This window comes from Phyllosticta capitalensis (assembly GCF_038381095.1).
Source record: "Phyllosticta capitalensis strain CBS 128856 chromosome Unknown BKA78scaffold_7, whole genome shotgun sequence".
Classification (NCBI taxonomy): Eukaryota; Fungi; Ascomycota; class Dothideomycetes; order Botryosphaeriales; family Phyllostictaceae; genus Phyllosticta; species Phyllosticta capitalensis.
In genome coordinates this window covers 1,624,495-1,648,583 of record NW_027117445.1, presented here as the reverse complement: position 1 = coordinate 1,648,583, position 24,089 = coordinate 1,624,495, and the positions used below count along the sequence as shown (strand labels likewise).

The 24,089-nt window shown below is 56.1% G+C and overlaps 12 protein-coding genes across 12 annotated transcripts; 5 read left to right on the top strand and 7 right to left on the bottom strand.

Moving 5' to 3' along the window:
* Positions 1-1,475: 1,475 nt before the first annotated feature.
* Positions 1,476-2,899, bottom strand: BKA78DRAFT_354495 (uncharacterized protein; the record flags this gene model as incomplete). The annotated part of the gene is made up of 2 exons (XM_066891739.1): positions 1,476-2,309; positions 2,357-2,899. 2 exons carry the CDS (start codon positions 2,897-2,899, stop codon positions 1,476-1,478), a joined length of 1,377 nt encoding a protein of 458 aa, XP_066742852.1.
* Positions 2,900-4,134: 1,235 nt separating this feature from the next.
* On the top strand, positions 4,135-6,184 carry BKA78DRAFT_319287 (putative Translin-1). The gene is made up of 8 exons (XM_066888846.1): positions 4,135-4,730; positions 4,794-4,830; positions 4,878-4,931; positions 4,982-5,115; positions 5,170-5,278; positions 5,332-5,417; positions 5,472-5,621; positions 5,677-6,184. Exons 1-8 carry the CDS (start codon positions 4,503-4,505, stop codon positions 5,743-5,745), a joined length of 867 nt encoding a protein of 288 aa, XP_066742851.1. The 5' UTR covers positions 4,135-4,502; the 3' UTR covers positions 5,746-6,184.
* On the top strand, positions 6,069-7,320 carry BKA78DRAFT_297314 (GPI biosynthesis protein family Pig-F-domain-containing protein; the record flags this gene model as incomplete). The annotated part of the gene is made up of 4 exons (XM_066886752.1): positions 6,069-6,473; positions 6,587-6,873; positions 6,931-7,098; positions 7,134-7,320. 4 exons carry the CDS (start codon positions 6,069-6,071, stop codon positions 7,318-7,320), a joined length of 1,047 nt encoding a protein of 348 aa, XP_066742850.1.
* BKA78DRAFT_168858 (uncharacterized protein) lies at positions 7,290-8,148 on the bottom strand. Its single transcript, XM_066883205.1, has one exon. It carries the CDS (start codon positions 7,959-7,961, stop codon positions 7,470-7,472), a length of 492 nt encoding a protein of 163 aa, XP_066742849.1. The 5' UTR covers positions 7,962-8,148; the 3' UTR covers positions 7,290-7,469.
* Positions 8,072-9,743, bottom strand: BKA78DRAFT_332434 (nucleoside phosphatase GDA1/CD39; the record flags this gene model as incomplete). Its single annotated transcript, XM_066889982.1, has 3 exons — positions 8,072-8,132; positions 8,197-9,574; positions 9,644-9,743. 3 exons carry the CDS (start codon positions 9,741-9,743, stop codon positions 8,072-8,074), a joined length of 1,539 nt encoding a protein of 512 aa, XP_066742848.1.
* Positions 9,744-10,309: 566 nt separating this feature from the next.
* Positions 10,310-12,320, top strand: BKA78DRAFT_297312 (putative thioredoxin; the record flags this gene model as incomplete). Its single annotated transcript, XM_066886751.1, has 5 exons — positions 10,310-10,345; positions 10,404-10,418; positions 10,469-10,556; positions 10,605-10,773; positions 10,859-12,320. 5 exons carry the CDS (start codon positions 10,310-10,312, stop codon positions 12,318-12,320), a joined length of 1,770 nt encoding a protein of 589 aa, XP_066742847.1.
* A 163-nt stretch (positions 12,321-12,483) lies between these two features.
* BKA78DRAFT_319280 (mitochondrial PGP phosphatase) lies at positions 12,484-13,624 on the bottom strand. Its single transcript, XM_066888845.1, has 4 exons — positions 13,316-13,624; positions 13,023-13,175; positions 12,720-12,905; positions 12,484-12,669 (listed from the first exon to the last, which is right to left on the bottom strand). Exons 1-4 carry the CDS (start codon positions 13,544-13,546, stop codon positions 12,586-12,588), a joined length of 654 nt encoding a protein of 217 aa, XP_066742846.1. The 5' UTR covers positions 13,547-13,624; the 3' UTR covers positions 12,484-12,585.
* A 28-nt stretch (positions 13,625-13,652) lies between these two features.
* Positions 13,653-14,629, top strand: BKA78DRAFT_319279 (uncharacterized protein). The gene is made up of 4 exons (XM_066888844.1): positions 13,653-13,852; positions 13,957-14,017; positions 14,076-14,205; positions 14,270-14,629. Exons 1-4 carry the CDS (start codon positions 13,805-13,807, stop codon positions 14,373-14,375), a joined length of 345 nt encoding a protein of 114 aa, XP_066742845.1. The 5' UTR covers positions 13,653-13,804; the 3' UTR covers positions 14,376-14,629.
* Positions 14,630-14,819: 190 nt separating this feature from the next.
* Positions 14,820-15,950, top strand: BKA78DRAFT_354488 (uncharacterized protein; the record flags this gene model as incomplete). Its single annotated transcript, XM_066891738.1, has 3 exons — positions 14,820-14,892; positions 14,989-15,747; positions 15,871-15,950. The coding sequence occupies 3 exons, from the start codon at positions 14,820-14,822 to the stop codon at positions 15,948-15,950; spliced, it is 912 nt and encodes a 303-aa protein (XP_066742844.1).
* A 1,786-nt stretch (positions 15,951-17,736) lies between these two features.
* Positions 17,737-18,690, bottom strand: BKA78DRAFT_297309 (uncharacterized protein; the record flags this gene model as incomplete). The annotated part of the gene is made up of 1 exon (XM_066886750.1): positions 17,737-18,690. One exon carries the CDS (start codon positions 18,688-18,690, stop codon positions 17,737-17,739), a length of 954 nt encoding a protein of 317 aa, XP_066742843.1.
* A 1,185-nt stretch (positions 18,691-19,875) lies between these two features.
* BKA78DRAFT_354486 (60S ribosomal protein eL32) lies at positions 19,876-20,845 on the bottom strand (the record flags this gene model as incomplete). Its single annotated transcript, XM_066891737.1, has 4 exons — positions 19,876-19,984; positions 20,038-20,159; positions 20,262-20,386; positions 20,806-20,845. 4 exons carry the CDS (start codon positions 20,843-20,845, stop codon positions 19,876-19,878), a joined length of 396 nt encoding a protein of 131 aa, XP_066742842.1.
* Positions 20,846-21,710: 865 nt separating this feature from the next.
* BKA78DRAFT_168694 (uncharacterized protein) lies at positions 21,711-23,462 on the bottom strand. Its single transcript, XM_066883204.1, has 2 exons — positions 22,483-23,462; positions 21,711-22,386 (listed from the first exon to the last, which is right to left on the bottom strand). Exons 1-2 carry the CDS (start codon positions 23,294-23,296, stop codon positions 21,839-21,841), a joined length of 1,362 nt encoding a protein of 453 aa, XP_066742841.1. The 5' UTR covers positions 23,297-23,462; the 3' UTR covers positions 21,711-21,838.
* Positions 23,463-24,089: the final 627 nt, after the last annotated feature.

Sequence of the window (24,089 nt, the reverse complement as noted above, 5' to 3'; positions counted from 1 at the left end):
CTCCCTCCCAAGAAGATAGACAAAGCCAGCAGAGAGGGCAGAACAACCGCGACGATTCAGGCAGGCACAACGAATGCTCCTTCGGCTCACCTTGAGCCTTCGGGCGGGTCTGGATGGGTCCTGCGCCGGTCTAGGTACCATTGCCGTGTGCACAGGAGAGCCGACGGGGCAACTGGTCTCCTGGCTTTTTTTTTTTTTTCCCTTCGCACTGGTGTCGTCATTCCCACGCGCAGGGAGCCATTCGGGGCTTCATTTTCAAAACGTGGGAAAAAAAAATTTTTTTTGACAAAAGAAAAGCAAAGCAATGCAGTGACTGAACACCTCAACATGAAAAAGCAACAAGACCACAGGCCTTGAAGCGAAGGGTATGTACGAGGGAGGAGGACAATTAACAACCTCAGCCGACCTGGCCCGCCACGTAGGTGCTCGCTCTAGAGACAACACGTCGTCCCTTGCAACGTGGCGTAAGCTTTTTGCGTCTGGCTGGCCTTCTAGAGGAAGTTCAGTAGTAACTATGACCTGTTTTCCTGCCGCTACCGTACGCTCAAGGTTGCTAGGTAGTACCACTGCAGGCTATACTCGGGCCAGCCCACCAGCTTGGACGACGCCCACGAGAAGCCTACCGGCGAATGGTCGTGCTGTTATTCGAGGGTTCTTTAGAGGAAGAGAGGGCTTGGAGCCATGCACGCGCGTTGGGCAAGTCGAGAGGTCTGGTGAGGGGGGGAAAAAAGAATGAATCTCAGTTTGCAGTCGAGGCTGTCCAAAAGAATGGAAAGGTGGTCCGACAATAACTTTGGTGGTCTGACGCGCGCAACAAAGGTCAGCGGCGCAAGGAAGTTGGTTGTATCTTAAACTCATTCGTCAATGACATCACATCGCGAAGTGCTCTTCCTGCTCCGTCTCCCATGACTGCGCATGACCCTCACCAAACAAAGGGCCAAAGACTTGCAAAGATCATTCAATCGTTATTACCATGCATCGTGCAGGGTGTAGGTACAGAGAAAAAAATGAAGCGGCCGGCAAACCGCGCAGAGTTGGCGCCCACGCGTCCATCCGCCCACCCCGTTCTCCCGTCTCAAACTGCCTGCCTTCCGCACTCGACTCAGTCTCCACCTTCCCGCATCGCCCCTGCCCTTGGCTGTTCTCTGCTTTACCCTGTCCCTGCCGCGTGAGCGTGCCGTCTCCCCAAGCTCGTCGTCGCAGACATCCGAAAAAACACACAGAAGAAATCCTGCTGCCCGACCAAATGATGCACTTTCCCATCCATCAGTCCCGTCGTGAGGAAATCATTCGTGCCCAATCATCACCATGCCGTCATCAATTCGGATTTTTGGGTTTGGCTTTGGATCGAAGAAGCTTGCTTGCTTGCTTGGGGAAAAGGGGAATTTCGTTTTCGTCCTTCCTTCCATCTACATCCGTCCGATGCGTTCCTTGAGTGGTGATTAGCTACTCAGTAGTACATAGAGTGCCGACCTCTACCGCCTCCGCCTCTTTCCGTACTCGCCCTGCGGATCCAGGTACGTGCCGGCGGCGCTCGAGGCGCGGCTGCTGCTGCGCGGCAGTGGTTGCAGGTTCATTCCCAGGGCCTTGGCGTCGCGGGAGAGAAGCTGCGAGCGCGGTGAGAGGGGCTCTGGGTGGGCGATTGTTGGTGCTGGAGCAGCAGGATGGACTCGGACGACAGGAGGGGCCGGGATGGGTGCGACGGGGACAGAGGTCATTGTGGGAGCGTTGGGGGGAGGGGGCATGTAAAAGATGCGAGGATGGTCTGCTTGAGGTACAGGCTGGGGATGCAGAGGTTTGGTGCGATGAGAGAGGTTCTGCGGCGCTTCGCGACTCGGCTGGAGCCGATAGTCGCTCTCGTCGCTGCTGCTCCTGCTACTGCTGCTGCTGATTGGCGAGGCCGGAGACGCCGTGCCCGAAGAAAACGAAGACGTATCGGCGTCAACTCCAGAGCTATCGGGGCTGACGGGCCGGGCAGCAGAAGCAGAGGTGGCATGGTGTCTACCGGGGTGGTGGCTGGGACTGGGGTCCGGCGGGCGAGACGAAAAACTCGTCGTAACTTTGGGCGTGTTGGAGCTCGACAGGGAGCTGCCGTGCGGGACGGGACGCGGACGCCGGTGGTGGAGGTACGCCGCCGAGCTGCTGTTGCGGGAAGTATTCGCTGCAAATGAGGGGTTACTCTTGTTTGGCGCGAAAGTGCTGGCTGAGGCCCCGTACCTGGGCATTGCGAAGCTGGTTGGGGGCACTCCAGCGCGCGGGTCTTCGTGAACCGGTGGAGGAGGTGGAGCAGCAGCCGCAGTATGGAATGGCTGTCGGTAGTCAGCCAAATGTCAAGGGAATTCAAAGCGTTACTTACAGGTCTACCGTATCCATAGAGCTGTCTGTTTTGGAATTGACTCGGCAGCGCAACTGGCATGGGTGGGATTGATTGAGGAACTAGTCCTCCATGTGGATCTTGGACGGAGTGAGAACGACCAAGTGCTCGTCTTGTATCGTTGAACGACTCCGAGTGTAATGTCGGCTCAGAGCTCCGGCGTTGATGTCTCCTTCTCCTGCGAGACCTGTCGTCTTCGGACTCGTACTCCGAATCGTTGAATTCTGCATCGATGCTTTCAAGGGCCTCGACAAAATCGAGCACTTGAGCTTGCGCTTCCAGTGGTGTTGCTTCCCCGTCGGCAATGGACTTTTCCACTTGGATGCAGAACGCAGTGTATTCTTTCTTGGTCAAAACCCCGCGTTCGACGAATATTTCGAGCTCGTCCAGCAGTTCTTCAACTCTCTGTGTCTGTTTGGATTGCCTCCTCTTTGTGCGAACCATCCGCGTCAGCTCCCATAGCGACCTTGTGGCTGTGAAGAGCGACCCCGCTTGAGCAATCGTAGCAAGCTGTGCCAATGGCATGATGTAGGTTGGAATGAGAAATGCAGCAATTGACGAGCAAATGTGGAAAGAGGCACATATAAAATTTCAAAGTGCGTCTGCAGGAATTTCCCGGAGAGGTTGGAACGGGGACGGCTTATCACCAAGCTCGAGGAAGTATCATCTATCAAGGCCAATCGGTCCAGCTACGGGGTTCCAGGATGAGTACAGTGTGCACGTGGAGCCAAGGAGGGTGAGGCCGTTGGTTCATTTGCTCTTGTGAACAGGGAACAAGTCCGCGGCGACCTTGTGGTTGTGACAAGGGACGCAAGCGCTTGGGATGTTGTAATATTTCTTGTGGACTTTCTGGCCTGTCAGATGCCCCATCGAGATTTTCAGCAAACGTGAGCGAATGATGGCACAAGAAGGGGCGATGCTGCGACTTCCACGGAGTTTGTAATAGGAGTTTTCACCTGCATACCCCACGCGCAGTGGAGGGCGGAAGACGGACCAGCTTCACATCATTCGCAGACCAAGTGACAGTCCTGCAGCGCTTGACTCGTTTGCAGCGGAGATGTGAGCTCCCATCTTGCGTGACGGCAACGCGTGACAGACGACGGGCTCAGGCCAGACGCGGTTGTCTTGGGGGATGCCCATCCTGGCAAGCCGCAATTAAGGTTGAGGATCCGCCGATTCAATCATGTCGATTCTTTTCCGTGGAGGAGTGAGACGACGTCAAGTCAAACGGGCTGTCTCGACGAGGAGCAGTCGTACCCGCTTGCATGCTGATGAGTATTTCTGGGGCAAGCCCAAGGCGGGTCGGGCTGCAGACTGCAAGACGTTCCTGCGGTTGGAGGCCTGGTAGTAAGATTTATTCTCACATTATCCGGGTCTGGGGAAAAAGGGCGGTGGCCTGGACCGGCTGCCTGTGCAGCTGTGACTCGATTTGGGTTGTTGAGTGACTGTGAGGTGTCGCCTTCGCTGGCGCCTCGCAAGGGGTGAGACGGCTGAGTCAGAGGGGGCCATCTCACGACTATATAAATGTCGTCTCTCTCGGTCCCAGTTCCTCCCTTCAGCTCTCTTTGCCTCAATGGCTTAGATCAAGTGTAGTATCTGTTCTTACCAGTTTGATCGCTGGTACGAGTCTACGGACTCGCCCGTTCATACACTTTTTGTGCCTTGCGATGGCGACCTCTGGACTCGTCCATGTTGCTTCGCACAGTGTCGCCCATATAGCACTACTTTGGGCTGACGCGACCTCTGTGGCCTCATCAAGCTACTCACCTTGTGTGGGCGCTTGAAGAGGATTTTGGAGCTGTGAGGGAAGAGATGGTCGACGATTCTGCATGTCTGATTCATGTTGTAGTGACGCGAAGCTAGCCGTTATCTCAAAGGCAAGCATCTGCGGTTTTGAGTCTGGCGAGTGGCTGCATTGACAGATGAAATATGATGCCGGGGTAATGACTGCTCCTCGTGGCCGTGGTAAACGTGCGATTGCGCAGTGTGAGTTTGTTCAATACAAGTTGTTTGACAATCATCCTTGCGTAAATAAGGCGACGAGCAAACAACGAAGACATATTTTCATATAGCCATTTTCAACGCCGTCAGGCAAATGGACGAGAGCATCTTGGTCTAGCAGCGAAAAATGGAATCAAATGCAAAATCCTCAATCCCAGAACGCCTTGCTCATTCATGCAGTGGTGAACAGCGCCTTCCAACCTCGCCTGCCGACGCAAATTCTGCCGCGTCCGCAACAACACAACATCAACCCCAAATCTCAACCATCATGGCAGCCGAAAGACCCAGCGTTGTCGATCCCGTCATCTTCGAGCAGCTCCAAGAGCGGATCGACCAGGACGGTGCTGTCCGCGAGGTGAGAGCTCGCCATTTCCGTTTACATGCCATGGCAATCTGACGTCTTTGCCACCGCGTACAGGAACTTCGCGACATCATCCAGTCTCTCGAGAAGCATGGCAAGTGTTTAATTCACGTTTTTGAGAACCTCACTGACTTTTGACAGGACGGTCCGCCCAGTCGATCCTCTCGCGGGCCCATTCCACCCCAACCTCGCAACGTGCGTGCCGCACCCGTCATGTTGCATGATAGGCAGCTAAACCAGTCTAGTTCCCGCCGTCATCACCGCTGCAGAGGCTGCCATCCGCGATGAAGTAGCTGCTGTGCAGAAGCTCGCGGAAGCAGCTTCCAAGCTCCCCTACTACAAGTTCAACGGCATCTGGAGCCGCCAAGTCCAGGACACTGCAAGTCAGCCCGAATTTCGAATCGCACGATTGTGTCTAATTACCATTGCGCAGGTCTTCACCATTCTCTACGGTGGCTACCTGGGAGGCTATGCCCCCGATGGTGGTGTCGCAAAGCCTGGTCGTCTTCTCTCTATCGAGGAAGTCGGCGCCATCATGAATGGTATTTGTCCTGCGTACATATCCCAATAGGACCTTGTACTGACCACTCTACAGTGCCCGTCAACCTCAAGGACAAGGACGACTTCCACGTCACCATTGAGGAGTACCTCCAGGCGCTCATCTCCTTGATTGATGAATTGGTATGTCCTCACAGTTCTCATTTCAACGCAAAGAGCAATCGCTGAATTAGTCAGGCCCGTCTTGCAAGGAACTCGGTCACTCTCGGCGACTACAACCGCCCAATCCAGATTGCCCAGTTCATCAAGGATGTCCACGCCGGATTCCAAATTCTCAACCTCAAGAACGACTCGCTGAGAAGACGGAGCGATGGCATCAAGTACCGGGTATGTTCAACAACCGTTTTTTCGAGCCCAACTTGGATTTACTAACGATGAGCAGGTCAAGGAGGTTGAAGATGTCGTCTACGACTTGTCTCTGCGCAACCTCATCCCCGCGGAGAGCGCCTAAAGCATTGGTGGAGGAGGATGATGTCGAAGTGATGGTAGTTGCTGCAACAAGATGCAGACACCTTTTTCCTTTCCAAAAGCATGGATTCAAGGCTAGGAGCTTCAAAATCATGAACCATAGGAAATACTAGATTTTCCATTGAATTGACTTCTACGACTGTTTGTAGGGGTCCTTCAAAAAAAGTAGCAGGCATGGACCCGACAATGTGGATTGATTAGCCGACCATAACCCGCTCCAACCAAACCGACATGGAGAGCTGCCCTGCAGCTTCAACACCAACCATTAGCCCGCATGGCTCACGCCCTCCGATAGCAGCAGCAGCAATGTCGCAACCGCAAGCAATCTTCACGCGCATCGACGAGCCCTCGGTGACGGGCAAGCCGGCCACAGCCTCGTCGACGGCTCTTCCCTCGTCCTCGTCCTCGTCGCCTTCGTCCTCCTCGTCGTCCAAGCCCATCGAGCCCCTCAGCACCGACGTCGCCCGCATCTACACGCACCTGCACCCCGTGCTGCTGCTCTCGCTGTACGCGGTCCAATTTAACTCGATCGTCGCCGAGCCCGTCGGCGCGCTGGCCGCCGCGCTGTTGCCTCTTGCCGCGCTCCAGGTCATCTACGCGACTGTCTGCCTGCCGCCTGCTGGGTCGAGCGGAGCGGGCGCGAAAACTGCTGCTGCTGCGGGCAGGAGGAAGAAGGATGGAAAGGACGCGGGGTTCGCTGGGCGTGTGACGGTGAGTCTGCTCTCCATTTCTGCTCTTCCCGCGTGTGTGCGAATGAATTCGCAAATCATCCACCCATCACACACCCCATCAACTTCAAAACTAACCTTCCCTCGCACCCACAGACCGCCATGCTCTCCCTCACCCTCTCCACCATCGCCGGCATCCCCCTCCTCACGGTCCTGCTCGTCCTCTTCGGCGCGCCCGCCACGACGCACCTCGCACACACGGCGCTCGCAGCCGCGCACCTGTCCTTCCTGGCCAGCGTGCCGCTCATCTACGCGTGCGGCGTCGACGGCGCCAGGTGGCGCGCGCTGGTCGCGCTCATGGTGCCCGCCGACGAGGTGTTTGGCGGCGCCGTGGGCGCTGTCGTCGGGGCTTGGGTCGGCGCCGTGCCGATCCCGTTGGATTGGTGAGTTTGATGTGTCTCTTTTTGTTTTGCGGGGGTTGGCGTGGACGTCCGGCAAAGGGGGTTGGGTGATGTTGTTTGGGGAGGTCGACTGGCTGACTTTTGGTGTACTACGAGCAGGGACCGCGAGTGGCAGAAGTGGCCGGTCACCATTGTTTGTGGCGCATATGCTGGATATGCGGTTGGCAAAGTGCTGGGCGGGACATTGTTGAAGGGCAAGACGTTTAGGTTTGATTGATGGGTACGGACGGGATCATCAGCAGATGCTGTAGAGACGAAGAAGAAGAAGAAGAAGAAGAAGAAGAAGAAGAAGAAGAAGAAGAAGAAGAAGAAGAAGAAGAAGAAGAAGAAGGGAGAGTGAATGAATGGCCCGCAAAAGGAGGGCGTGTGATAAAAGACCAAAAAAGAGGGCGCTTCTATGTAGATATCCCAAAAAGGCCAAAAGCATAAGTCGACAGAGATCAAAGCTCTGAATCCATCATCACGTATTTCGCAAAGAGCAGTCCCGAAATGGACAAGAATTATTTCACACATTTCATTGATCGACGCCGACTGCCCCTCTGTCTGACCACTCATGCATCCACATGGTCACTGCCCATCTAAGACCATACAACCAAAACCCAACCATCCCGTTCCCCAGTCCGATATATCCAGCACACTCCTTCCCTTACGCCACCCAATGCAGACATCGCGTAAGCCCGCACGCACTTGGCCGCCAATTCTTCCGTCCCTCTTTTCTCCAATCCTCTACACCAACGCCCCCGCGTACCCAGCCGCCAGCTCATTTTTCGAGACCAACTGATTGCAGTCAGTGCAGAGAGAGAGAGTCCGATCTCAAATCCAGTCGAGCCCTCTTGAGACGAGACGAGAATAAAAGAAGAGCCAGCGCGCGACCATGAAAGGCTGCTGTCCGCTCGCTCGCTCGCTCGCCGCCGACACACAATATATCTTGGTAGGACGACGCGGTACGACAGTCGACGTGGTGAATGTTGTTGATTATAATGCTGATGCTTTGAATTTCGACTCCTTTTTGCATGTGTGTGTGCGAGAGAAAGAGGCCGGAAAGATGATGAGATCCTCTGATGCGCCATGCCAGCAGCCCCAACCGACCGAATCTATAATATTCTTACATTGAAGAGAGAGAGAGAACAGAAGAGAAAAATGTCGTCGTTCGTCGCGCGGCGGCTGCGTGCTTTTTTTTTTATTTCGAGACCTGCTTGATCTTGCACTGCCAGCCAGATTCCTTGCTCAAGAGGGGAAGACTGAAAACAGGAATGGTTAGCTGATGGATAAAGAACAAACATAGGTCGGGAAAAGACCACTCACCTGGCGCCCAAACACCATCCCAGCTCGCGGTTGCGGATCTTCTTGGCAATCTTGACCTCGCGGTCAATGGGCATCTCGTAGCCCGTGTGCAGCAGCGCGAGCATGAAGCTCAGGTCCAAGCACGTCTCGGCGCGGTCGTTGAGCTCCTCCAGCGCGCCCTCGACGCCAGTAAACACGTCCCAGGCTTCCGGGCCGTTGCACACGCGCGCCGTCAGGTCCTTGAGCTCGCCAATTGTGAAGCTGCTCGGCATGCCCAGCGGCTTGGTGCGGTCGTAAAAGTACGAAAACAGGTACGCGTCTTCGCGCGCAAATGTCTTTTCGAGGCTGGGCTGGTGCACGCCGTTGAATGCGCAGGGTGCCAGCTTGCAGGTCTCGTCCTTCTTAAGGGTCTCCTCGGCGAGCGCGCGGCATTGGGCTGGGGAGCCTTCTGATGGGCCGGTCATGTTGACCGTGACCGAAGGGCTCAGGGGGTGCGACTCGCCGAGCGGAATCTCGACTTCGCGCGACATGCCAGGAATGAGGCAAGGGTTGATGATGGGCTTCTTGAGCCAGGCGGTAGAGGTCGAGTCGGGGTAAGCCTTCTTGTGCTCCGCGTAGGCGCCGTCGAACACGAGCTTGTGCAGGTTTTCGCGCGCAGCCATGAGACCGTAGCCCAAGTAGGAGTGTTGGTAGAGGGTAAAGTCGCGTCCGCCGAAGCTGAGCTCGTACTTGTGGTCTCCGTCGGCCAGCTTCTCGGGCATGCCGCCGTCCTTTGCCTCCTTGAACGTGGGCTCGAAGACAATTTGGGTGGAACCACCACCGAGGTCAAAGACCGCAGCCGTAGGTGTCTTGTCCGGGCCTCCAATCTTGCCCAAGAGGTAGTTGGTTGTAATCCAAGCGTAAACGCCCTCGTCAGTGCCGTCCATGACCTCAACGCCGCCCTTGTCAGCAGCCAAGACTGGGAAGGGATACTGTGTCTCGAGGCGCTCGCGCACCGCAGCGAGAATCTTGTCGCTCATCTCCGGGCCCAGCTTGCGCAGACCAGCCGTCGCCTTGACCGCAACGGGGGTGCAGCCTTGCAGCTTCTCCGGGACGTTCTTGACCGCGACCTCCATGAGCGGGTCCAAACTCTTGGCCGCGCCCTCAGCATCGCTCTTGTAGGAACTCAATCCAGATCCGCCAGGCTTCTTGGCCGTCTGCTCGAATATCTCGTCCTCCAATTCGGGGGTGGGGCCGCAGTTGTTGAAGCGGTAGACGTGGATGCGGGAGCCCGTGCTACCAGCGTCAATCATGAGGGCATATTGAATCAGAGGCTTGTCGGCGGAGTATGATCGCGTGCATTGTGAAGTCGCGACGGAGGGATCTGATGCAACATCGCCGCCGGGGAATTTGCCCTGTTCTGGAACTCAATTAGCTGGGGGGCGTTGAGAGTAGGCCTCCCGCGAAGGTCTTGAGGACAGGTACGCACCAACGGATTTTTGCGAGGGGGAGAGGAAAAAGAAGACGCAAAGAATGAAGGCAATGATGCCGCCCGCCTTGAGGTAGCGGGTGCGCTGGCCCTGATTCATCGTACTGCCGGCGCTTGACTTGAAGTCGTTCATCAAGGACGAAGCGTTGGAGGACGAGGCCGAGGGGCGGTTTGCGTGGCGGTCGGCCTTTTCAAAAGGGTCGAAGGTGCTGTTGCTCTTCAGAGGCAAGGAGAGCGAGGTGCGACGGCGAGGGCCGGTGTTGGAGAAGGAGAAGTAGGACCAAAAGTTGTTCTGACGCCGTTGGACGTCGACGCTACTGGACATGTGTGTTGCTGCCCGGACCGGTTGGTGGCGCGCTATGCAGCGGATGAGCGATCGTAATGGCGGCGTCGAGTCGCTCGAGTCGTGCTTCTTGGACAGGTCTTCACCCCGTGGCCGTCGCGTCTCGTCCTTGCAATCGGAATCCCCCCTTAAACTCTGCTTGTTTAGGCCCAGGGAAGCGACCAGGGCCGGCGCCTTTGGTACCCGCAGAGCCCCAAGGCCTGGTCCAGATTTGGGTCAGATGGTCGCAAACAAGTGGAACCTTCTCGACGTCACCACTAAACAGCTGCCTACCATGATAATCCGCCGACGCGCTTTTGTTTCTTCGTCACTCGCTTTCAGTCATGGATGTTGAACTCTATGTATACGACCTCTCCAAGGTATGATCCCCCAAATGTATGCACAATTTTGAAAAGTCCAACATTAACATGCGCTTAGGGTCTTGCACGACAGGTACGGTGCCCGTTGGCCCCTTGACGACACTCGTTGACCATGATGTGCAGCTTTCGCGCCAGTTCCTCGGGATTCACATAGAAGCCGTATATCACACTTCGATCGTCTTTGGCGGCATCGAATACTTTTACGGTGCAGGTAAAATCCTCCGCTTCTTTCAGGTGATAATCTACTAATGTACAGCAGGTGTTCAAACTTGCTATCCCGGAACGACTCACCATGGTGCCCCAGAGGAGGTTATTCCGTTGGGAAAGACCCAGCTTGAGATGGGTGACATCTTGGAGTACCTCGAGTCGTTGAAGAAGATTTACACGCCTGAAGCCTACGACCTCTTTGCCCACAACTGCAACAACTTGTAAGTTTCGCCGGATCAATTTTCTCTAGTACGAGTGTTCTTTCTATACTCTCTCGGTATACCTCGCATCATACTGACGACTCAGCTCCAACGACTTTGCCATGTTTCTCGTTGGCAAGGGGATTCCGGAGAAAATCAGCTCTCTCCCTGAGCAAGTCCTGCAAACCCCATTTGGCCAAATGCTCAAGCCGCAAATCGACGCCGCCATGCGCTCAGTCACGCAAGCGCCTGTTCCACAGCAAAACATTCCTGGAGCGCAGTCCCAGCCTTCAGCCGCACCAGAAAAGGCCTCGAACGGCGCTACGGCCGGATCTGGTATCCACGACGTAACCTCGCTCAAAGACTTTGAGAAACTGCTGGAGAAATCCAAGGATTCATGCGCCGTTGTTCTGTTTACCTCGTCGACGTGTGGACCTTGTAAGCTGATCACTCCTGCTTTTACTGAGGTGGCAGAAGAAGCAGGTTCAAAAGGCATCTTTGTCCGGGTCGACAAGAACCAGGCCCCTGACATCCATGCCAAATACAACGTACGACTGACGCCCACCATCATGACTTTCCTCAAAGGCATGAAAGATGACCAATGGTCTGGAGCCGACGAAGCACGGTTACGAGGAAATGTGCGGCTTCTGCTGCAACAAGCCAACATTACGCACCCGCACACGAGACTGGATCTGCCAAAGCTCCTAGGGTCCAGCATGCGGCCTGTCATCTATGACAAGGTGCCACCGCTGGACAAGCTAGTACCGAAGATGGGCGAGCACGGCAAACACCCCATCACTGTGATGATCACAGCCTTCATCAAGACGCGAGAGAGCTCCGGTTCGCGGGAAGCGCCACTGCCATCTCTCCCAGACTTTTGCTCCTTCCTCCGCGACGCCGTGACGGCGATTCCCGCCGACTCTCTCTTCGCTGCCTACGACCTTCTCCGCATCACGCTCACCGATGCGCGGGTATCCGGATTCTTTGTCGAAGAAAAGAACGCAGAGACGCTAATCAAGCTCCTCGCGCACGTCAACGACCTCAAGAACTGCCCCTACAACCTCCGCCTCGTCACGCTCCAACTCGCCTGCAACCTCTTCACGACGCCTCTGACGCGCACTCACCTCCTCCCCAACACCTCCTTTACCAACCTCCTGACACAGCTCTTGTCGGCGTCGCTCCTGGACGACGCAAACACCTCGGTCCGGATCGCCGCCGCCAGCCTTGCCTTCAACATCGCGTCGGCCGTGCACCGCTCGCGGCTCGATTCTGACGACGGCGACGCGCTACCCGAGTCTGACCAGACGGAAATCGTGGCTGCGCTTCTCGAGGCGATTGCTGCCGAGGAGGACAGCAAGGAGGCGGTTTTGGGCATGGTGACGGCGTTGGGCTTGCTGGTATACTGCGCGCCCGTCGACGGCGAGTTGTTGGATCTGTGCCGCGCCATGGATGCGAGTGAGACGGTGCTTGGAAAGGAGGCCATGTTCGCGGAGAAGCGCGATGAAGAGGGGAGGGGCGTTGTGGTGGAGGTGGGGAAGAGGGTTTTGGGCAAGGGCTTGGAGACTTGATTTGAGGAGAAGAACTAATAGATGGGATAGAGGGCATTGGCGAATGGGTCACGTTGGTCTGATGGCAGGTAGGTTGGCTCTTTTTCTGTTTTCGACAGGGCGACTCAGATGCTAGAATAGATTATTGGCACGATTGCATTTATAGTATTCACGCATCTAATGATCTTTCTTCACTCATCAGTTGTGTGTGCATCCACAATAGGTCTTTTTGGAAATCGCCATGAATGATCACGGTCCCTCCCAAACAACCTGAAGAGCCAGTCCCTTACTTCTTCATTTCAACCGGAGTCGGTGCCCGCCATCCTCTCCGGACCAGAAAATCAGCCAAGCTTTGCTCGATCTTCGCGAACTAGTAACTGATTAGCAATATGCCGCGGACAATTACTCTCTTGCACGTACCATGCTAGCCTTTTCTCTCCCTGTAACGCCGTCCCTGATCCACACAGCCCTCGCGCCCATCAGATTCGCCGTCATGACGTCTGTGAACAGTCTGTCTCCCACGACAGCCACTTGCGATGGCGCCGTGACGCCAGAATCGGGCGTTGATAGTAGGTGCGCCATGATTTCGGGCGCGCAGCCGGGTTTCTGGGGTGGTCGTGTTAGATTGCTGGAGTTTTTTTTTTTTTTTTTTTTTTTTTTTGGTTGCGATGCTTTTGCAGAGATGAGGTGGGATGAGGTCAGGGGTTGGAAAGAGATAAATACCTTTGTGTTGTGTGGAAGGACTTGAACGCCTGTGTCGCGCTCCAACTGCGCGGCTTGCGCGCCATCGGCGTCGAAGCTGCGTGTGCCGGCGGTGTTGGAGACGATGAGCAGTTTGGAGCCGGGGTAGGCTGCGCGGAGGGCGGCGAAGTGGTCCTGGTGGATGAGGAAATGTTTAGATAGAACACAAACGAACATGGAGAGATGCTGAATATTCATGGGACTGATCAAAGTTAAGAAATGTAGTTGAAAACGAAAAAACAATTGAGATTTAAGACTGGATGAAGGATTATTACTTTGTACTTGGGATAGACGTGATTCGTATGAGGAGTCGCAAAACAATTGTCCTTGTCGAGAATCACGGCTCTGATATCAGCATCTTTTTCTCCATTCTGTCCGGGAAAGGCCTTGGAGAGCGGAATTGGCAAATGATTGAAAGTGGCGCATGTGTAGTGCGGCAAGCAAAGTGATGGCTCTCTCAGCAACCTCAGGACATTCAGAGTCCCCGAGAGATTGAATTCTTTCATTTGCGCAAAGTGAGTTGACCGGGGCGGGTTTGTTGGCGGAGGAGAGGACGCGGTGCCCAGAAGATGATCGACGCTAGCGCGGCGGAGCTTCCAGTCGCTGCTGGCCGTCGCGTTCGAAGTTGACGTCCGCCAAATCCAACCACGCCCACCGACGCGACAAAAGCTCCACCTCGAACCAGTTGACCGCGCCGGTCGAGCCAGTACATCTTTTCTTCCATACCTCGACCGATTCACAGCGCACGCTAGCGCATCCGCAAAATGACCAGCACAATCGGCATCCCGATCAAGCTCCTCAACGAGGCTATGGTACGAAAAATCCCGCGCCCACCCCGCCGTCTGCTTCTACCGTATGCGCGCTCACAGTCGCTGCTCAAGGACCCGCCTCGCTGACGATGCCATTGTGTGGATAGGGCCACGTTGTCACGCTCGAAATCACCTCTGGTCAAGTTTACCGTGGCAAGCTGCTCGAAGGTGCGCTTCATTCCCGTGGATTCACTTCTGAATGTCTGATTGCTGATGCGCTCTACAGCTGAGGACAACATGAACGTCCAGCTCAAGGACATCACCGTCACCGCCCGCGACGGCCGCGTCTCCCATCTCGACCAAGTTTACATCCGCGGCTCGCACGTTCGCTTCTTCATTGTGCCGGATATGCTGAGGTATGGAACGAACACTCCTGGCGCAAGATTACGTTGTAGGAGTCATAGCTGATTCTGTCTGCAGAAACGCTCCCATGTTCCGCTCAAGAGGCACCCGCGGCCGTGGTGTCGGTCTGGCCCGTGGTAGGGCAACAGTCAACAGGGCCCGCGGCACGAGGGGTCCCCGTTAGGAGAGGGAAGAGCGTCATGAGAACGAGAGATCAAGGACATCGGCGAACAAAAGTCAAGATCCTACCAGCAGGCATTTGAGACAGTACCTAAAAGCAAGCATTGCCAGTCGGACTGGGAACGCCGCGCCTTCGGACAAGAGGCATCCGGGCGCAAGACCACGGCTCTGAGGGAAGACTGGATGAGACGTCATGGATTGGAAAAACCATGATGCATTTCTACGAGGTTGAAGCAGAACAATTAAGAGTGCCACACTGGATGTCTTCCACTCGTGCCAAGCGCTTAGTCACAAATCAGCCCTACGATTTCCGCTCCGCTCTGCTACGATGTCAAGTGGCGGAGGTCTAGCTACCCAGTTGCTTGTCTCCGTGTTGTCTCCGTCCCACTCCAACTAACCATTACTCCTCACGATTGAACTTTCAACAATGCAGAGCAAACCGCCAGCAATGGAGATTTCCAGTCCACGGCGCATCATGTGCGTTACTGCGCCCGATTCAGACATGCTCTCCTTCCTCAAAGGTACATAAACTCAAACTACTACCACGACGCCCCGCGCAGCTTCCACACCATCCCAACGTGAATCGAATGCCGAAGTAAAGCTCACAAATCATTTAGATCTGACCGGTACAACCCCGCCCGCCCCTCATTCCGATTCCTCCGTCGCCGGCCTCTCGCACGCGCTCTCAATCTCCACGCCATACTATTCCGCCACGGTACCCATCTGGATAGACGAGATCAGCTCCCTGTCCGCCTGGCGCACCGACTACCTGTCCCCAGCAGCCGGCGAAGTGCTATCCGCGCTCGGCGCATGGGTCTACGTCTTCCGCGCGCCGCTGTCTCAGGAGCAGGCGCAAACCGTCCGCGACACGATGCGCGCAATCCGTCAAGTAGTGGACGAACAACAGGACCTGGGCGAGTGGGATGGCGTCAGCCTGGCGGTGCGGCTGGGGCGCGGGGAGACGGGGCGCGTGGGCGAAGCCGAAGAGTGGGACGAGTGGTGCTCGGCGGAGGGCTTCGAGTTCGTCGACGTGGGCGTGGACGACCGGCCGGGCAAGCGCAACGCGTTTGGGGAGAAGGTCGGCGTGGAGAGGGTGCGCGAGGCATTGGAGGCGAACGACTGGGACGGCGAAGACGTAGGCGCGGGACTGGATTCGGCGCTGCTTGGTGAGGAAGATGGAGAGGATGGCAATAATGATGAAGGCGAGTGGCACACGAGCTTTGCGGCAGAGGAAGCGGAGATGGGTCTTGAGCTTGCAGGGCTCAAGGCTGCGATTGTTGGCGGTGCTGGAGACGACGACGACGACGATGATGCGGACCAGGCGGCGCAGGTCGAAGAGCTGGAGCGCATGATGAGCAAGCTGCAAGGAGTCAGAGGTAAGTCAACCAAGTTCACGCGCCTACGCTCTCTTTCCCCTCCCCGAACGGACTTCGGCGTCCATCCATACACTCCACCATCTTCAGCCACACAAAACTGACCACAATCCGGCTCGCGGTTAGACACGGCAGCCGGCATGCCAGAGCAGCAGCGCAAGCGCTTCGCCGCAAAGGCCGTAAACGACCTGATGAAATCACCTTGAAAGTCTGCCTCATCACTTCTTGGAGACGTGCCTTGTTGGCTTCCCGCATGCCCTGCCTCTCCGCCACATCCCATCACACCGAGCTCCCAAACCCATCCATCTCTCTTGGCCAGCATCTGCCAAGTCCTGACCTTGCTCTCCGCCTCACCGAGAGCTCCGCCTCACATCACCGGCGACGGCGCTCCGCCGACCCGGAGAACCGATCAATCGATTTGCCATGCCAACTCTGATATCATGGCTGTACTGTGACCAGCATGGCCGCCTGTCTCCAATGGTTACCCTATTCTACTCCATGACTCCACGCGCATCCCACAACATCGACGACGAAAAGCCGCCGGAGCCCATCCCCCAAAACAACCGATCCAATCGCGGCAGCACCCTCATCCCCGGTAGCCGGCACCTGCTCACCACATCGTTTCAAATATTTTTCGCCTCAGTTTCAAACCCCTCCTCCTCGCGCTGCCCTGCATAAATTACGCGCAGTACGTACCTGCCTGCGCGCCACACATGCCCAGCAAGTAGCGCACAAATGCCTCAAATCACAACCACCAAACAGGCGCGGGGGGGACGGGGACGGTCCAGGCCTTGTTGCAAGGCATGTTTGAGTGTGTGTGCGGGGATCAACGACATTTTTCGAAGCTTGACGAGAAGATTGGTGCGGAGGCAGCCAGTGAGGAGGCGCGGGCGGCGTGGAGTTTTGCGGACGAGGGGGGTTTGGTTGGTGCGTGAGGGCAGAGCAGAGCGCTTGTTTCAGCGGTCTGTTTTTGTTTTGTTTGAGATGATGGTTCGAATTGTCTGGGACAGAAGCACCAGCATCAGCCAGCGGCAAAGTCATCCACAGTGCGGCGCAGCGCAGCGTACCAAGCGCTTGTCAAGACACGGCTAGGATGGTGGCAAGGCGCCGCCGGCCGGCCGGCAGATGGGGGGAGGGAACATGATGCGCGGGGATTGGCAGCAGGGAGGTGGACGCTGTGGGTGCGATTAAGCTTTTGCATGGGCGGGCGCCCGTGAGGTCATTTGGGCTCGGCGATAGGGCTGTGGTCTGGAAAAGCCGCAATCGAATGACTCGAGCTGTTTTGACGTTTGGGTTGGAATTTTGGCTATTGATGATTGAAGAGGAGGGTTCTAGAACTGCTGGTGCTTGGGAGTGATCAAGCACGTTGTGGTAAAGCACAAGTGAGAAGGTGTATGAGGTGGAAGAAGTGTTGATCAATTGGACGCTGTGAGAGGCCACATATCGTCCGTCTATGGTAGAAGTGAATTAAAGCGATAGTTCCAACAGCCACGTACACCACCCTCGAACCAGACAACAATCCCAACCGCTTACAGACAGAAAGACAAACTTTTTGGGAACCCTCCGGACCTGCAGTAGTATAGTAGTACAGTACCCATTCTGTGTGCAAAGACCTTGACACCGAGCGGAAATTCCCAAAACGCTAGAAAGCAAAAACGAAGGAAATGAGAACAGAGCGACGGAAATGAACACCCCAAAAGCAAACCAAAAAAGAACCAGACCAACCACCAAACAACCGTCCTATCCCACCAGCGTAGTCTCATGATGCGTGAACGGACTGATCCAAGTCAAGCCCCAATTTCTCTCAAGTCCTGCTGAGCAATCGTGATGACTCAAAAAAGATTGCGATGAAGTTTCTTCTTCTTTTTTTCTCTTTGTTTCTGCGGGACTATCTCGCTCCCGTTCTCCGAACAAGGAGAGGATGGTAGTGGTAGACACAGCCACGCGCGGCGACGTCGTCGTCGTCGTCGTCAAGTCCCAGCCACCAAGCGTTTACTCGATGACTGCTTGGCCGTTCTCTCCCAAGCGCTTGGACACGGCCGCAGCGAGGCCCCGTTGCGTGCCGCTGCCGGCAGTCTGGCTCGGAGTCGACGCTCCACCGGTTCCGCTTCCGCTGCCGCCAGCTCCACTCCCAACACCACCTGCTGGATTGACATCCTGCTGCGAGTCCTTCCGAGCTCCGCACGACGTGCAGGCGCCGTTGGAGATGCTGGGGGCGCGGCTGTTGACCCGCGTGGCGCCTTCAGACCGGGCAACGTCGCGGCGCGTAGGCGTAGGGGGCCGCGAGTGCATGGGAGAAACGATCATGTCGCGAGTGCTGGCGGGGCGAGAGAGGCCGTCGTACGGACTTTCGAAAATGCGGCTCTTGTCCTCCGAATTGCTGGAGCTGGCGCCAGTCGAGCGCTCGCTGCTCCCACCGTAGCTCTCGTGCGAAGTCTTGCGGGCCGGCGTCTTGGTGTTGATGTCGCTGCGGCGGGTGCGCCACGACGGGTCGTCGCCCTTGAGCATTGGTCTAAACTTCTCGGTGCGCTCGTCGATGCACCAGCGCTCCCACGGGCCGGGCACGAACTCGCCGTGGTGGTTCCAGCAATTGACCCAGCCGACGCCGTCGTCGAGCTGGAAAAAGGCCACCATGCGCACCTTGCCATTCTTGTCCTTGATTTCGCCCGACAGCTTGCGGCGGTTGTACTCCGATTCGAACAGGTAGCGCTTGAGGACGCGCGAGTATTTTACTGGGCGCGGCTTTTCGAGGCGTGTGCCACGCGAGCCGTCTTGCTCGTCGGGTCGCACAAGGTACCATCCGCGGCCGGGAATGAATTCGTAAATTCCAGGGACGGGAGAATCCCAGTGCTCGGTTTCTCGAACGGATTTTTCTGGACGCCGCCGGACGAACCATCTGCGAGGCGTGAAGAGCGTCTGCGTGGCGACGAAAAGATTCGGTGCCATGGGCGGAAGTGTGCGAGGTGGAAGGTAGCTGGAGGTGTTGTGTTTGGAGAGTCGCGTGAGGATATAGTGGAAGCAACAGCAGTGCCAAGGTATCGTGGCTTCAAGCTTGTTGGAATTAATTTGGTGGAGACGGGACGATGGAGGGAGGCGGGCGGAGAAAAATATATAAGCTGCCAAAGACTGATGAGATGACGAGAAAATAAATATTTCGGTGGGCGGCGGGCGGAGCAGAGGCGTTGGGTTCCGCGTGGTTGCGGTGCAAGCTTTTGAAGCAGGGAGGACCAGCCTGTCTGTTTAAATCTCGGCCAAGTGGACTGTTGACGGCTGCGCGCACCACGGCACCAGGGGTTGTTGCGCTCTTTCTGGCTTGCCTTGATGATTAACAACGTCAGCTCAGAGTATGTAGCGGTCAGAACTCGCAGCCAAATCACACTTTCGACCGTGCAGGGGGTTGCAACGTCGGTTTCGCCGCCTGGTTTGTGAGCAATAATCTGTCCCCCAACATCGACGGCCTGCATGCCCGTCATCCACGGTTGCGGTCCAATCGATAGGGTTCAGGGCACACCGTGGGTTAGATGAGGGCCATGTTGCGCCACGGGTGTATGCATCTTGAGCCCTGGGATGTGATCACTGTTGCGCGGTACGCGAATGCTCCGCAACGCCGGTCGGGTGTTGAGGCTGCGGGAGGTGGTTGATGGCTGAGCTCCAAAGGAGAGGCTATGCTCTAAGCGGGCTACCCGCATGGTTTGGCTGACCCCCCATCACATGCCGCCATCTTCATGCAGCTTTTGTCTACATACAATCCCCTCCAACCCTCATGCGACATGTCAATTCTCACAGCACTTTGATATGGTCATTGAATAGCCTGAACGACTCCATTGCAGATCCGAGGGGATACATCCCGATTGATTTCTGCCGTACCTCGAGCCCCAGTCACGTATGCCGCTCCGGTCCAATCGTAGCCTTGGCCCATGCCGCAATCTCTATTGTTGATCTTTCGAGTGCAACCGATGTACGGCATTGGAGCTACAGCACTGTTTGTTCCCGATACGCCTGGCCAGCCATGTGAAATGAAGCTTTTTTCGTCATTTGGTGTGCGTACACACTACTGGTGCCTCGATTCCGTTCCGAGCAAAGAGACACCTGAGACCTCATATCCGCGCCCCGCTGAAAAAGAAATCCCCATTACGACTGAGTGGTGATCTTGGCCTTGGCGTTCGTGACCTTGACACCGAGCTCCTTGGCCCTCTGGACAATCTCAACCCTCTTGCGAGCAGAAACGGCGTGGGCGATCCTAGTTCCGCGTCAGCACTCCCTTCTTGCAATCCTTTCGAATTCTCAACATACTCGGCGGCGTAGGTGCGGTGGTGCATCAGGAGGATGTCGACGTCACCGACGTTGTGGACGAGGAAGACCCTGTGGCCGGAGGGGATCATGTGGCGGGTCTTCTTGTTGGAGCCGTAACCGATCTATTCCGTAGCTTGTCAGCCCTCCGCTTCCTCACTTTGCGTCTTCTTTGCCGATTCCATGTCGTATCTTGTCGGGGCTCGGGCGGTGTCGAGTCTTCGTACCTTGGGCATGACGGCCTGGCCGCTGAAGCGACGGCGCATGGCATTGTCGATACCCTTGGGCTTGCGCCACGAAGGGGCGACGCAGCGGAAACGGTCAGACTGGTGCCTGTTGAAGCGCGCAGTGCCTGTAGCAAAGCCATGTTAGCGGTGGTCCGACTTTGCATTTCGATCCGAGGCTGTAGGCAAAGGCATCGCCGGGGAAAAGCACGCCGAGTGCGTCAAAGACACGAGAGAACGATGTGGCACGACAAGTGAATATCGATGGTGGGTTGAAGCCGTGGACATCCCCAGCAACGAGGCCTGAGCGCAATTGATCCCAAAGCACCGCGGACGCTCGTCATGTACAGACTTCGCGCCAGGGCCTCTCATATCCTCCATTTTTCTAGACTCATGTCCCAGGCCTCGTTGAAACGGCTGTCCGACGGCTTCCATCGGGTGTATTGAGGGCTCGCAGTGTTCGTTTCTCGCGGGAGTTGCAGGTGCATCGGAGAGGTCGTAGGCAGGCTGGAACACCGGTATATTTGGAAAATGGCATCAAACGTACGCTTCTTGACGATCGGAACGTGCTTCTTGGCGGCAACCATCTTGTCGACTGGGGTTTGGTCGGTTGGGTGGTGAGGTTGGTCGTCGGCGGGTCGTCCTGTATCGAATTTGTCGTTGGAGTCCTCAGTTTCGTGGGCACGGCGGTCCGGGAAAAGTCCGGGACAACTTTTTAACCGAGTTGCTCTTGACTCCCGGTCAGCCAAGTCGAGCACCCAACAACTCCACTCTCAGTGTCGACTTGAACTTTTTCTGCGGGTTTGATTAATGCAGAATCCGATGAGTTATTGACCTATCCATCCAGTTCTTGCAGCTCCGATGTTGCGTCGATGTTGACCACGGCAGCAGCACACCAACGCTGCTGATCCCCAACCATCGACCACCCTCTGCATTCAAGTCATTTGCAATCGACTTTCTGGCATTTCAAGGATGTCATTATTGATCGACCATGAGAAGTTTTACGGGTCACTTGCATGACGAGCTCATTGCAACGTCCAGGGCTTCTCATACTGGGCCAAGACAACCTCAACTCTACTCGACACTCCTCCATCTTTTGGGAACGAGTGAAGCTTCCTTTCTTCGATCTTTCAAAGATCATCAATTACGCTGCATCCGATCATTGGCTGGCCAATTGTGGTGCAATTGCCAGTTCGCTGGGCATAATCGATCTGGCGTCTTGTGTTCTGGGCAATGTCCAACTATTACCGACAATGCAACAACATTGAGAGGTTTAAGAGATCATCCCAATTCCGGAGTACAAGTGCCAGCGGTGAATTCTTAAAATCCACGGCGCCACTAGAACATTTCTTCCAGCAGTCGCCGCAGGGTCACCACTCCCACGAGAAGTAGTCAGACGGAGCGGCTCGGTGTGAGATGGACAAACTTTGTACAAGTTAACCATTTCTGACCTGACTGAGCTGACGGCACTTACGCACGCAACTTGGGTACGTGCCGAATGCACCGCTTGACTGACGGACAACGTATGCAGGGACGACAGGCATCATGGAAGATATGCAAGACAAGAAAAAACGACACGTCTAACTCAGGGCCATAAAAGCAAACGCACCAACATCATCCACGTCTCTGAGACGCCAGCAATGGTCAGACGACTTTTTGGCAATGTCCTCGCCCAGGACGGGCGCACATTGCTCGACGAACTTGGCATCGAGTTGCTCGTTCGTCATGGGTGCCTCCAAGCTACCAACGGCATGTTGCACATGCTTCTCACTAGCAACGCCTTCGCCAAAATCAACGCGCACACGTGCCTCGTCGGGGCGCAAAGATGCATCAGACGTCGCATCGACCTTGTCGCGCAAGTGCACCACCGTCGGATGAGTTGCCACGTCGTCCGTGAATTGAGCCAGTCCTGCCCGGCCGAAGAGGAGGCCAACAGCGGCGCCGTGGTAGACGCTGAATTTGGCTTCAAGGCCCGTCTTTGGGTTCCGTTTGCCCGTCAGCTCGAGGACTAGCGGATGCACTGTGAGATGGACACTCTGCATGCGGGCAGCATCGATATTCTGGTGCTGGTCCTGGGTCTCATTGTGGATTTGAATGGCGCCGTCGATGGCGGGATGGATGACGATGCCTGTAGGATTTCATCAGCGTGTTCGGAGATATTCATGGCGTACTCTTTTCTCGCATTCTCTCCGCCGGGGGGAACGAAAAAAGGCGTTGAATGTACCGCAAGGAAACGGCTTGAACGTGTTTTGTTCAGTCTCCCACGTGCTTCCCAGTCCCTGGAGCACCGTTTCGAGCCTGTTTGAGGCGCTCACAACATTGGCCCAACCACGCTTGGCCTCGAGCGACGCGAGGGAACTGTCGTATCCGTTGCTTGCGAGCATGGCTGCTAGCAGCCCGTTCTGTGCTGCGCGTCCCGGATGGAACGACTTGGTCATACTGCCAAACTGTTCCCGCAGACCTGTGACTTGAGTCGCCGCAATTCCAATCGCCCACTGCATGGCCTGCACGTCGAGTTTGAGGATTTTGGCCACGGCCACAGCTGCTCCAATTGAACCAGCTGTGCCTGTAATGTGCCAGCCCACGTCGTAGTGGCCAGGGTACACCGCTAGGCCGACTTTGCACGCGGCCTCGATTCCAGCAACCAGAGCCACGATGAAGGCTTTGCCGTCGACGGATCCAGTCTTTGCCATGTCGTGCTGGGTCGCGGCAAGCAGGGCTGAAGCTACCGGTCCGGCGGGATGGATGACAGTAGCCAAGTGCGTATCATCATAGTCGTAGACGTGGCTGCTGATGCCATTGATGAGGGCAGCCGTCTGGGCATCAGTCTTCTCCACCGAGCCGAGAATTGTGGATGTTGGCAATCCGGCGAAAGCGGCCAGCGTCTTGCGGGCAATCTGAGTCGCTGGATGAGTGCTGCCGCCTATGGCACAGCCTGCCCAATTGTGAAAACTCCGCACGGCAGCCTCGACTACGGAGGCGAGCAGAGAATCGAATTCAAGGTTTGTGGCCCATACGGCGAGGGTTTGAGTAGCCATGTCGTGGGTTTCCCGAATAGGCAGGTCTAGTTGGTGCCTTGTTGTACGACGTTCGGCAAGGGGCCAAATAATCAGCAATTGGGAAATGGTGAGCCTGGCGACGGGTAGTATTCTAACGGTTATTTAATTGATTTGGAGAGTGTCGTGGATATGCCATGATGACGCAGTGGCGGGCGGGGAGGGCAGGGTCACTGATGGTTTGTCGTTAGCGGCCAACGGTTGGCGGTGTGCCCCTGACAGCAGCTAGCGATGAGTGAGCAAAACGGGACGGACTCTCTCGGTCGGCTTATCATCGACGACGCCCGGCCCAGATTGCAATTTCCATAGCGCCCGTCAGGTCAGCATTGCTTGTTCAAAGATTTCTTCTTCTTCCTCACCTGGTCTCCTCTTTTTCAACTCATCCTCCCACCTGCGAGCGACTTGAGCATTCGCGTCGGCGCGCGCCCGGTTTCCTCTCGGCGTCCCGTCTCCCCCGGCACACGCAGCTCGCCAGCCAGTGCAGCAGGGAACGCAGGCACCGCACCACGCCACAATTGTCGCCTCTGCTCCAACTCCATACCACTTCAACGTGGCTTGCCTCTTTTCACCCAAGGGCCGTCGTTGATTCTGGGGGAAAGCCATCTCCTTACTTCCCCCCGTGCATTCCGCTCTTGCCTCCGGCGCATCCGGCACAAATACTCCTCCCATCTGGTACACCTCCGCCTGTCCCCGCTCTCACGACCCTCGCCATTGTCACCAAGCCGTCTTATCCACAAGCCCTGCGTAACGGTATCACTGACATTACACAGTCGTC

What these genes read in the sequence shown, in the direction of transcription:
- BKA78DRAFT_319287 (XM_066888846.1), top strand. Translation starts at nt 4,503, where the DNA reads ATGGAATCAAATGCAAAATCCTCAATCCCAGAACGCCTTGCTCATTCA. An exon ending in CCAGTCTCTCGAGAAGCATG is followed by an intron (nt 4,831 to 4,877) that starts GCAAGTGTTTAA and finishes GACTTTTGACAG; the next exon opens with GACGGTCCGCCCAGTCGATC. An exon ending in GCGATGGCATCAAGTACCGG is followed by an intron (nt 5,622 to 5,676) that starts GTATGTTCAACA and finishes AACGATGAGCAG; the next exon opens with GTCAAGGAGGTTGAAGATGT.
- BKA78DRAFT_168858 (XM_066883205.1), bottom strand. Translation starts at nt 7,961, where the DNA reads ATGGCGCATCAGAGGATCTCATCATCTTTCCGGCCTCTTTCTCTCGCA.
- BKA78DRAFT_319280 (XM_066888845.1), bottom strand. Translation starts at nt 13,546, where the DNA reads ATGAAAGAATTCAATCTCTCGGGGACTCTGAATGTCCTGAGGTTGCTG. An exon ending in ACGTCTATCCCAAGTACAAA is followed by an intron (nt 13,176 to 13,315) that starts GTAATAATCCTT and finishes CTCATCCACCAG; the next exon opens with GACCACTTCGCCGCCCTCCG. An exon ending in TCCTTCCACACAACACAAAG is followed by an intron (nt 12,906 to 13,022) that starts GTATTTATCTCT and finishes CGACCACCCCAG; the next exon opens with AAACCCGGCTGCGCGCCCGA.
- BKA78DRAFT_319279 (XM_066888844.1), top strand. Translation starts at nt 13,805, where the DNA reads ATGACCAGCACAATCGGCATCCCGATCAAGCTCCTCAACGAGGCTATG. An exon ending in AGCTCCTCAACGAGGCTATG is followed by an intron (nt 13,853 to 13,956) that starts GTACGAAAAATC and finishes TTGTGTGGATAG; the next exon opens with GGCCACGTTGTCACGCTCGA. An exon ending in CCGTGGCAAGCTGCTCGAAG is followed by an intron (nt 14,018 to 14,075) that starts GTGCGCTTCATT and finishes TGCGCTCTACAG; the next exon opens with CTGAGGACAACATGAACGTC.
- BKA78DRAFT_168694 (XM_066883204.1), bottom strand. Translation starts at nt 23,296, where the DNA reads ATGGCTACTCAAACCCTCGCCGTATGGGCCACAAACCTTGAATTCGAT. An exon ending in GTTCAAGCCGTTTCCTTGCG is followed by an intron (nt 22,387 to 22,482) that starts GTACATTCAACG and finishes GAAATCCTACAG; the next exon opens with GCATCGTCATCCATCCCGCC.